This window comes from Ascaphus truei, chromosome 2 (assembly GCF_040206685.1).
Source record: "Ascaphus truei isolate aAscTru1 chromosome 2, aAscTru1.hap1, whole genome shotgun sequence".
Taxonomy (NCBI): domain Eukaryota; kingdom Metazoa; phylum Chordata; class Amphibia; order Anura; family Ascaphidae; genus Ascaphus; species Ascaphus truei.
In genome coordinates this window covers 53,196,490-53,209,117 of record NC_134484.1, presented here as the reverse complement: position 1 = coordinate 53,209,117, position 12,628 = coordinate 53,196,490, and the positions used below count along the sequence as shown (strand labels likewise).

The 12,628-nt window shown below is 36.3% G+C and overlaps 1 protein-coding gene across 6 annotated transcripts in view; it reads right to left on the bottom strand.

The window, feature by feature from the left end:
- The window catches only part of CSMD3 (CUB and Sushi multiple domains 3), a 1,548,521-nt gene that overhangs the window by 597,609 nt on the left and 938,284 nt on the right, over positions 1 to 12,628 (bottom strand). For all 6 annotated transcript variants that reach the window (XM_075582415.1, XM_075582410.1, XM_075582412.1 and 3 more), the window contains 4 exons: positions 8,336 to 8,474; positions 7,580 to 7,767; positions 6,052 to 6,240; positions 1,282 to 1,398 (listed from right to left, as the gene is read on the bottom strand). In XM_075582415.1, the coding sequence (XP_075438530.1) occupies positions 1,282 to 1,398; positions 6,052 to 6,240; positions 7,580 to 7,767; positions 8,336 to 8,474 (633 nt within the window). The remainder of the gene's footprint in view (positions 1 to 1,281; positions 1,399 to 6,051; positions 6,241 to 7,579; positions 7,768 to 8,335; positions 8,475 to 12,628) is intronic.

The following is a 12,628-nucleotide window of genomic DNA, read 5'->3' as shown; positions in this document are numbered from 1 at the left end:
CATACGGGGGAAACCTCGGATTGCGCATGGAGCATGTGAAGGTGTTATGGTGGGGAGGAAGGGGGCTGCGGTGTGGGCAATTGCTCCCACGGCAAAATGGTGATGTACAGAGATAGAAAAGCACCACAGATCCATGTCCTTCACGACAGGGGCAACGACCTGGCCAAGCTGGTCTATGCGAGAATGAAAGACCTGACTTGCATCCTCGCCCTTTGGCCAGAAATTCAGATTGTCTGGTCAGACAATCTGCAGAGCAGTGTGGAGGAGCGCTCTTGCCCCGGGCAGAGTCTACAGAGCGTGCGTAAAGTTAAACAAAATGGTGGGAAAAATTTGTAACACAGTGCGAGGGGTGGTGGATCAGCCACTCTGATTTCAATTGTAAAATAGTCTGCCTTTTTAGGGTTGATGGCGTACATTTATCAGAGATTAGGATGGATATTTTCAACAACGAGTTGCAGGAGGGATTGGAGAAGGTCCTTGCGGGTTTGTGGCAGGGGCCTAGTTTAAGAAAGTTAAATAGACCCGTTGGTGGTGGCAGTTTGTGGGGAAGCGCTTGTCCTTGCCAGATGGGCCTCGGGGCTGATAAAGCCCGGGGTAGTCGTAAGTGTGCGGGGTCAACTGAGCATGACTCCCGAGAACACACACACTCGCAACAACGGCCGGCTCATGGGGGGCTCGGCTAGCCATGGGGACTGCAGGCCAAGGACTGGCTGACCCTTTTCACTAAACCCATTAAGTGTGCTCTCTGACAGGGACTAACCGTCACTCTATTATTATTTAATAAACAAAGCCGCGTCCTGTTATACCTTCAAACTGAGTCTGTCGTTACTTGTCTGTTATATGTGGGTATTGGTTAGCAAGGGGCGGGGGGGCGGCCCTCACAGCCTCCTTGGTCCTGTGCTTCCACTGCAGCCACCTGCAATTTGGATTCTGAGAAATTACATACAAATGAGCACACAGCCTTTTACTTCACGTCCATTTTAACATGGACCCCTACAAGCATATGCCTGCCGTATTATGCAGCCTTCAGCACAGCTTGGCTTAAAGAAGAGCTTATGAATACATGAATTTGTAATGAATCGTTAAATCCTCCACTCTTTTCAACTCTTTACTCCTCCTTAATGTTAACCTATTTGAGATGACTAACTAATTAATTAACTAACACGTTTACACTTTTATTGCATAATTAAACTGTTTAAAATGTACATGCTATTGGCATACAATGACTGCCCACTAAATTAAATATAAATAATGACATAAAATTAAATACAAAAGTTATACCTTTTCCATGAGTTACTTCTATCGTCCAAGTACAATTTAAGGAATTTGGATAGAACTCGGGATAACCAGGAGATAAAATGGTACCACTTGGACCTCTGACATCTCCACCACATAAAGCTAGACAAAAGTAAAAAAAAAAATAGGTTAATATTAGTATACATGCATTAAACTAATTATTAAGCTCTTTTACATGAATGTAGACCATTTTTTACAGTAAGTCATTACAGCTTTTGGTATAATTTAATAACTGATTTAACTGAGGCACCATTGTATCAGATTGTGCAGCAAAAATGTGACAAATGGAATTGAATATGTTTGTTTTGCAGTGACATTATTTACATATGTACCTACTTCAATTAACTTAGAACCTGAACTCTGCATTAGCAAACTGTTGCACTACTGGGGATATGTCAGGATTTAATAATGTATTGAGAGTAACAAGTCATTAGAGCTAAAATGTAGTAAAGAGGAGACCAGTATGAGATCCTAAATTAAAGGAGTACAATGTGGTCATTAACAAGGAATTAATGTGAAATCAATGATCTTGAACAGTGACACGATTCTTGCTCCACCTGAATGCAAAGATATGAGATCTAGGATAAGGAATAATCAGAGCATGTATTATTGTTTCAGCTTTTAAAGATAGAAAGCAATGTTGCTGTTGAATAGTTATTATGGAGTAATAAAACATTGTTTTATACAATTAGCCACGCCCAGTAGCACTCCTTTTGAAACTTATATACAAATATATAAGCTAAGAGCTTGCTGAGTATCTGTGTGTTTATAGAGAAATCAGCCAACAAAAACTTACAGTACATGAGAATAAGAGAGGTAACTGTAGGAGTCTGAGTTTAGTACTAATTCTGAGGACCAGATCCATAAAACTCTATTAAGCGACTTAATATGATGTTAATCAAACTTGACGCCATAATAAGCCTTATTGCATACATTAAAAGGCCAGTAACATAACAATCAATAATATTTTCTCCCGTAATGAGCATGGCGTTAACTATAACTGACGTTAGTGATAATGAGATGCAAAAGAGGTGATAAACCCCACATCGCATATCCATTGAAGTCTGTTAAGACTAAGATAGTTAAATGATACATAACTTGATGTTACTCCCCTCCACACGCTGAAGAGGGGAGGAAAAGGAGCACGAAGAGTTGGAGAATCAAGAGGATGAGAAAGAGGATGAGAAAATGGAGGAGGATGAAGAAGAGAAAGAAGAGGAGGCCGTAGTAGAAGTTATCCCAGGTATTTCTTGTGTGTTCCCAGTTAGCGCATGTTGTAGGGAGGACTTTTTGTGGTGGTGACCAAAGTGAATGGGTACTTTACTAAAATAATAGAGACCCTCCTCTTAAATTCTCCTCCTCTTAAACCATCACCACCAACACCACCTTTTTAGGTTCTAGATGGGAGAAAGACATACATAACACCACAATAATGGAAGCTAACGCAACATTGTGCTACAATAACATGACATCAAGCCTACGCTAATTAGATATACAATGGCTATTATTTTTGCATATAAGTAGCTTTGTAGACAGACATTAACCTCAGGGAAAATAACATCTGTTACTGTTTTAGATAAAGTTACATTATTTGTCTTCATTTAGCAGAGTTAACAATAGCCCTCATCAATATGCTGTGAAGCTCTTTTTCTCTGCTGGAGATGAGGTTCAACTACATTCAAATCAATGAGACTAAACTTTTATCCACAGCTGGGAAGCAGTTTTACAGCATATTTAATAGGAGAGTAAATCCAGTGACCAAGCAAGAAAGAAATCATGATTCTGAATGTAATTTTGGTGGCAACATAGTTATAGGACAGATTATTGACAAAAAGAGAAAAACAAACAGTAAGATTTTATGAATTACAAACATTTAACCTGTAATTGCTTTAAATACCAAGGTCCCCTACTGCTACTGAAACACCATTGTGTAAAGTATCTTAGAAAACAAAGCATAGGACTGTAGGAGTGGTGGAGGGGCTTTTAGAAATGATGTAAGTTTAAAAAAATAGGTGGCATTTTAAGATCCAGCCTAGTTATTAGACAAATCATACAAATACTTATTTCATGCAACTACCTACTGAATGAATTCTGAACACTGCAAATTACAGATCAATTAACTAAGACACATATTGTTATCCACCATTTACATTAGTAAATACTGTATGTTGTTTTCTATTATTCACTGAAAAATATTTTTTGACAGAAACTATGTGGGCGGTGTATCAAGGCAAAAATTGTGCCATTATAGAATAAAATAATCTGTACCAGCTTTAGGAAGATGATTTGTATTGTATTGTATGTCTTTATTTATATAGCGCCATTAATGTACATAGCGCTTCACAGTAGTAATATACGTGGTAATCAAATAAATAACAGATAATATAAACAGGTCATGGGAATAAGTGCTTCAGACATAAAAGTAACATTAAGGAAAGGAGTCCCTGCTCCAAGGAGCTTACAGTCTAATTGGTAGGTAAGGAGAACGCAGAGAGACAGTAGGAGGGAATTCAGGTAAGTGCGTCTGCAGGGGGCCAAGCTTTATGTATCATGTGTCCAGTATAATCCACAGTGCTATTCATATGCTTCTTTAAGCAATTGTGTCTTAAGGTGGGTCTTAAAGGTGGATAGAGAGGGTACTAGATTTCAATGGGATTGTTTCTTTGATACTGTACATATGATACAAATGTTGTGCCTTGGCATTGTCTTGATACACACTGCATGGCACGTTCTATTATACTTTATAATAATAATTTATAGTAATTGTTTTTTCTTGTATAGCACTGGCAGTATACACAGTGCTGTACATAGAGTTTTTATAGAGACATGTCCATGCCCTGTAATGCTTACAATCTATTTGTATAAAACACAAAACACCCAGCAAGCTCTTTTTGGGAACACCTGGGCCCCCACAAATTATATATATGTGTCAAAAAGGAGTGCTATTAAGCGTGGCATATGTAAACAACAGATGACAGAGAAGCCCAATGCTACATCCAACATGACAAAAATATACAGTAAAATACTTATATATTCTCTTGATAAAGGGTCATTTAGTTTAACCCTTTGGCCAAAGCATTGTAAGCTTGCGAGCCACGACAAGGCAGACCCTATTCGCAAGTCCTAACACTACCAGATAAAATACTCTATTAGAGGTATATTAGTATTTTATCTGGTAGTGTTAGGACTTGCGAACAGGGTCTGCCTTGTCGTGGCTCGCAAGCTTACAATGCTTTGGCCAAAGGGTTAAACTAAATGACCCTTTTTCAAGATAATCTATTTTCTTCTGCCTGAGCCATATGGGGATAAAGTGACTGGCCCACGGTAAAAAGGAGCCGACATTGGAATTTGAACTAGGCTCCCCTGCTCCAGACACAGTGCCCTTGTTTTCAGTCAGTGCCTTTGCTCACTGAGTCGCTCCTTCGTGCTTTTTAAATCAAATATCTAATTTTTTAAATGTAAGATTATAATAGTTTTGAATGTACCCTACCAGAACCAGCAAGAACTCTTGTTGATATATACTGTATGCATATCTTACTTGGATCATGAGGATTTTCTTAAACTTAAAATGAAATACATATCTGTAGGAATTACTGCAGTGATTAACTAGGCAATGAATAAGAGACCATTCTGTTCTTGCCTGCCACCTGCTTTGATTCTGGAACCAGACTCGACCATTTTTGCCTGCCTTGACCCGGAACCGGACATCATTACCCATGCATTTCTCGAACTCTGATCCCAGGCTAAGGTTGGCATATCACTCCCTACCTCTGCCCTATGGGTTTGTATCTTAACTTGCAGACAGCAACATAACACGTTTTCTTCCACGTAACAATAGGCAAGTGTATTCAGCAGAGATGTATCTGTCCACATCAGTCTTTTGTCCCACCTGCCCCCCGTGTGTTCTTTATATGTTTTTTTTTCTCCTTTATGCTTAGTTTATCATAATAAAAATATATATAACAAATGCATAAAATATACACAGTCTCACTCTCCTCTGGGATGCCTAGCCACGCAATATCCGACTAGCACCCATTCTATCCACATTTAAGACCCATCTTAAAACCGACCTCCTTAACGAAGCATATGGGTGGCTCCATGGCTGATACGATACACTTCATTAGATTGTAAGGTCTTTGGGGCAGTTACTCCTTTTCTAATGTTACTTTTATGTCTGAAGCGCTTATTCGCATTATGTGTTATTTGCATTATTTGTGATCTATATTATTATGTTACGTGTATTACCGCTGTAAATCGCTATTTACATTAATGGCGCTATATAAATAAAGATGTGCATACATACATTTGAACTAATTATAAAGAGTCACATTTCTCAGATGCAGGTTACATGTTCACTAATCTTGTCTCTTCTTCCATGGCTTCTCACCAAAAAACAATGCATTCCCTAGCTTTTTCCACAACCTTGTCTCTGTTCTTTCTTCAACCTACAGCCACTACACTTTTAATTTATATTAACAATTTCCTGACTCCCATTCATGATTTATCATGATAAAAGAGAAAAGCTTGCAGAGGATTTTCAGGAAGAGATCATACTTTTTTTTATATTAGGCTTAATTTAAGTTTTCAGCCGATTGCATTTCAGACAATATTGAATCAGTGCCTAAATATTTAACTCAATGCTGGCCTTATTATCCCTTTCTTTTTTTCTTGTCCACTCATTTAGGCAAATAATATAATAGTATCCATGTATGTTGGTTCAACATATTGAACATTTATTACAGTAGAACTTCTCACCATCACAATTTGGTAGTGGATGGCTCCACCAGTGATTTTTTTCACATAAGAGGGGCTCTTCATGGCTGAGAGTGTAGCCTGGCTGGCACCCAAAGGAAACAGTAGAGCCAATAGAAAAATCATAACCATAGCGAAGTCCGTGTACAGGTATACCTGGATCCAGACACGAATGTGTGTCCACTGTCACACCTTTAATGCAAAACAAAACAATTGTTAAATATCTAATACTGTAATTTATACTTGAAACTGTATCTTACAGTATACTAGAAATAATGGATAACACAATACAACAGTAATTATGATTTGAATTGAAGAGTTTTAGCCAAATCTCATCCAGAAAAGATATCTGGTTGGTCCTATCTGTTTGTAGCCCTACTTTTATGTATTACTTTACATTTTGTGTAAAAGCATTGGCTAATACCACAAATGAAAATAATGTCTAAATAATTACAGTTTAAGCTTATTATGACATATGATGTAAACTGTATAAACAATATCACTAATATAATTTTCCTTGTGGTTACGTTCTGAATTCTACTAAGTGAATGTCCAAGGAAGTAGCCCATTGTACTATAATTTCAGATGTCTCCCAAATACTCTTCATTCCATTGTGCTACATTTATTATTACAAGGCATAGGAGAATGCAATGGAATGTCAAATCCTGTGTTTCTTTGCTTAGTATCATCATGTATACCAGGTATGAGGTGGCATACAACTAATTTGCTTGTTATCTGCATCGAATATAAAAATATAACAAGCATTTTACATTTAACAAGGCCACAAACAGAATGTCATGCATGAAACCCATTGTCCTAGAGTCATAAAACAAATTAATCGCACAAGGGGAAAACAAAATACCAGGTGGCATTTGCGCAATTTTATAACCTACGTCTTCAAGATTGCGGAACAATTTACAGGGGTTCAATATTTTTAGACTAGTTGTGATACAGTAATTACTGAAACCAACAATAATGGGTTAATTACTGCATCGTGATCCAATGGGGAAGAGTAATTTAATATTTGTACCATAGGGTTCTGTAATATAAATGATTACATAAACCTATAGTTGAAATTACATTAACCCATTTGATGCCAATGGCTACCAAGGAACACCCCAGGCACCAACGGGGGTAATATTACTAAAACTACACTACCTACACCCCTTGGCTACCTAAATGGTACTTTAGACATTGATATGCAATGCTTTACCAAACACTAAGACTTAAAAAAGATGTTAATCCCGGTCATCCCCCACCCCCGGTGGGCCTAACCACCATTTCTAGGTAACTAAGCCAAACACACTTAACTACATATTAATCCCTTAGTAGCCCAAGTGATTGGCTAGCTCTGGGTTTCCATGACCAACTGACCACTAAGGGCAATAAAGGGATTAATAAAATAATAAAACTACAGTATACTATTTACCCCCCTTGGCTACCTAAGTGACTAGTAAGGTATTGCTAAGGCAACAAATTGGTGATAAAATAATTTCAGTCAATGCAAATGAATTTAAGAAAAATTACTTACTCTCATAACGAATCTTAAAACCATTATTGGACCGACTGTTGTCTGTAGTGAAGAGAAGGTAAATGTAATTCACACTACTGAAGAGGAACTGCGGAACCTGTGTGCCATTATAAGATCCCAAAAGTGGTGACAGCAGATTTGGTCCATCGTGTACTTCTAAAACATCATAATTAAGTTCAGTTTGAAATCTGTATAAAAAATAAATGAATATGATAGTTATGTGAAACAATCTATTGTACAATAGCTAAAGCTGGTGTACATTTGTATTGTATTGTATGTCTTTATTTATATAGCGCCATTAATGTACATAGCGCTTCACATTTAATGTAAGTTTTAATAAAATCCAGTACCAGAAAAAACTTTGTTTTAACCACTTTGAAATTTGAATAAGTTAATTATACAACTATCTAATTTAGTAACTTTTGCAGTTTGATTGAAAACATTCATGGCAATAGTAATGTATTTGTGTTGATAAAATTATATGATCACTGGAAATAGGTTGTGTGTATTATGGGTTTTTTACTTAAAAAGAAATAACTTAGAACTATTGCTTTGCAACAGAAACACCTTTCTATGACAACTTGATCATTTTCTCCATATACTATATAAGTATCTCAATAGCCAGCATATTAGCAGCCACCTGTGTCATATTGTTAAGTAGCATTTCATTAAAATGGTGGCAAAGTAATTTTAAAGAAATAAGAATAAACATGTATTAGCACACAAAACACATATCCAAAATAAATGAACCCAGACCTTTCAAATGTAATTTTTATGGATTGTCCTGGTTCAGCTTCTATCACCCATTCACAATTTAATGAGTCTTTATAGTATCCAGGCCACCCAGGAGAGAGGATTACTCCACTTAGAGATGAAAAGTGCCCACCACAAGGAGCTAAAGGATTGGGGGGAAAAAAAGGTTATGAAAACTTCAATTTTATTTTCTTTAATTATTATATACATCAAGATGTATAAAGGAACACTGCATCTCACTAGTATGAAAAAAATATGTTCTTTCTATTTGTATTAGTTTCAGGTAAGGTTATTTTTGGGGAATCAACTTGATATACTCATTTACCCACTTTTGGGTAGGATTTAAATACTGAGAAAAACAAAAATCTGCTTGTTTAAAACAAAAAGGTAAATAACCAATATAAACATTATGGGATAAATTCTATATACTCAGAATCGGCTATTTTGGGAAATTTTGGACAAAAATCCCCACTGACTTACAGTAAACAGGGGCTTTCATCTGAAATGGCCCAAACCGCAGATTCGGAGTCTGTAGAATTTGTACAATAAAGGGGTTTTGTCACTTTTTTTTACCCCCCATAACATTTTTAATATCTGTTTATACCCACAGACCAGCTTCCCGTTACATAGACAGTAAACAATGTTTGAGATCCAAAAAGTTGAAACAGCCGCCTGTGAGTAGATTAACTGGCTATGCACCCAGGCTGTGCTAAAAAGCTGTCTAATGCAGCAGACATAAGCTTATAGGGCTCCATGTTCAAATGGATAAGAAGTAAAGAGTGACACATTGTGCTCATTTGCATATGAATTTCCCAGAATCCTTGGGTACAGTGCAACACTGTTTTCTAAGCCATAATGGGGAAAAGCAGGGGTGCAGACCTGTGAGACATGCAAAAACATCATAAGTGGTATTTGTATTTACTGCACTATTTTTTGTCACTTTTTTTTACCCACCATAACTTCTTTAATGTCTGGTTATAAAATGTACAGAAACCCCTTTTTACTCAGAATCAGATGTGTTGTCCCTACAGCACTTGAAGTTCTGAAATGTCCAATTCTGCAATAACAATACTTAAAGTGGCACAACCATATCATATTATTGATTCAAACACTGCAAGTACATGAGATTGAGAAATTATATATTTGCATTGAAGGCTACAACGTCCAAATGAGGAACAGGCAATCTTTTACCTTTTACCAGGGCAATATCATTCCTCCAGATCTAAAGTATCATACTTTAAAAGTGTAAGGATGGAGTAGGCTGGGAAGGGTCCTTACTGTTCAAAACTGAACAAATTATGCTGTCACATTACTTAGAAATCCTTCTAAAAATTCATTATTCAACAATTTTTAAATCACATTTTTTTTTTGATACCTGATCGCTGCCCCGTTTTCGAACTTGACTATACACATCGAGTGGCTGTCCATAAATCTGATTACTCAATTACCCTATTCAGAGTCTTTGTTGTAATTGAAAACAAAAAAAAATGTTCTGATTTGCAAAAATGGTTTAAGAACACTTAAATCTTTCTGAGTTTCAAAAAAAATAATATATATATATATATATATATATATATATATATATATATATATATATACAGTATGTATATATATTGCTAATGGCATTTTAATCGAATAATTGTATTACTTCTATTAGTTTGTTCTGGTTTGACGTGCGATTTAAGTTGTAAATTAGCTAAATTGTGGAATGCTTCGCATTTAAATTAGGGTAATGAACAAAAAGATGAAGAATGGGGAAACTTAGTTAAGCCAGTTTGGCGTCTAGAATAGCTATCTCAATGATTGAAACTGCTTTCAATCTTAAACTCACAAAAGGCAGTGACAAAAAATGCTATCCCGCTCAGGGCCAACGAGATGGGGGGGGGAAGCCGGTACAAATTACCGGGGCCCGGCGGTCCAGAAGGGCGCCCGACTATGTTGTATATGTTTTTCTCTTTCTCTCTAGTATCCTTATTAGTTACTGCTTGCTTCCGCTCTCCTTCTCATTCTGAACTGCAGCAATATCACCATCGTGATGTCACACGGCATCTCGTTGCCATGGCAATGCGATATCACAGCATCAAATGATATATGCAATGTAGCGTTACTATGGTAACGTGATGTCACGTTGGTGACGTCCGCGGCGTCATTTGATGTCTAGGTTCAGAAGGAGCAGGACGCAGCCGCCATAGCTAACTTCAGAAGAGAAAAGAGCTGCCTCAACCCGCTCTCGGCAGGCCTGATCCCACTCTTTGAAGATGTCACATATGAAGCCAGTTTCACTTGTTGGAAGTCACCTTTATTCATGGATAAACCACCCGATGAAATTAAAGTCCAGCTAACCGAGTGCTCTCTCTTGTGGGTAAGATACCTCAATCATTGAAGTCCCTGGTGTTATTTAAAATACTTTCTCACCTGCTGGAGGCTTTGTAAATAGTAAAATGTCTTTCGCTTCTAAAAATGTTTCGAATTTATTAAAGAACATTTTTCTCATACTGTAGGAGCGCTCTTCCTTTTTTTGCACTGATTCTGTGACTAGCTAGTTGTGAGCCGGATTGTGGTTGTGAGGTTTTTTGCGCTCCTTCTATTAAGTTATGCTTTGTCCATAGTGCCGAAACACTAGGACGCCAATGCATATGCGTATAGTGAGCGCACGCTAGCCCGTGCACATGCGCTACAGGGAGAGTGGCACTTCGCAATACAAATAAGTTTGTATTTCAAGCGCAACGCCGGGTCACGGAGGAGCGTGGAAGCTAGCGCGTTCTACTATGGACAGGGCAATATTTGCCAGTGCTCATGTTATTGTAGTATACTGTAGCTTCCCTAATCAGCACTTACTATTCAATAAAGAGGTAACGGGCACCATACAGATTACTTAGCTCCAATTCTTACAAAGGGTTGAGAAAACTTTGGTGGACAATATTGCACACACAATCGTTTTCTTTCTGCATCACTGTATACTGTAGTTAACTTGTCTTTACATTTTTGTTATTTTTAGTGATACAGTTTAAACCGTCTTTTTCATTCTCAAATATGTGTTCATCTTAATGACAAGCAAGGGTGGATGGACAAAGCTATGGGGAAAGAGGAAGTGCTGCTGGCAAAAATAAATACTACTACCACCAAGTTAACAACATTGCTTATTTTTAAAGTATTATAGCATTATTATTTTTTACAGTAGCTAATTTCTACTAACTTGTTTACAAATTCCAAAAGTATGCTTCTATGTAATATTTCAGAAATACTGTATGATGCTTCATATTTACTCAATTCTAAATGTACAGTACTGTATTTCTCAAATCAACATAATTAATTTTAGATCGTATTACTTGGTTTTGCTGAAGTGATAAAATATGATAATATAAATTTTCAGTATACTGGAAACATGACTGCATTAGAAATGACATTTAGTTTTCCATTCCAATGATCAAGGCAAGCAATCATTTTCTTCTACAAAACTTTATATGGAATAGTAATATTGTAGTTGGATAAAAGGGACATCAGTATTTTCAGTTCCTTAGAATATATATATCAGTAAAGTCTAGTTCCGATAAAAATGATTTAACTCTGTGAAAACATGTTCTGTCATTGTGCAACTTTTATGGGAAATATAACATATTTTCTGAAATCCAGAGTAGAGAGGGTGCTCAATCACTAAGGTTATGGGCTCTTCTTTCATACATGAAATACAGTACAGTACAAGCACATTGCAACAAAGTGCCCAAAGTCCTGAATTTTCAACTGTCATATACAGTATATATTATCTTTGTCATTGTCTTATATTATATTTATTTGATAAAATAATGTGCTATAATTTGATATTTTACACCTTTATTGCTCAATATGAACATATTTTAAAGCAACCTGAAGCAGTTAAGCAGTTACCTCCCAAATATCTCTAAAAACACATATTTATATCACATTATGGAAAGTTGAAAACTTTAGTTGAGATCAGCATAAGAAGGAATACCAGAAATATTTCATTATTATTTGCAGTTTAAGAATTTAGTACATTTAGTCTTTTAATCTTAATCATTTTCAACTATATTTAATCGAGAGGGTAATTTAGCTTTTTTGCATACAAAATTAATAATTTCAGAAATCATTCATTTTGTTTATTTATGTATTTATAACAGTTTTTTTAATCAGCATTTCTTGAAAAGTCATTGAAGATGTGAGAATGAGAAGCCGTGGGTGAGCAGCTATGATTACAATAAAGGAATAAACAATAAAGGAAATAGATTAAACCAAAAAAAATTGTAAACTAAGCACAAAAGCAAATATTCTTTTATTTTG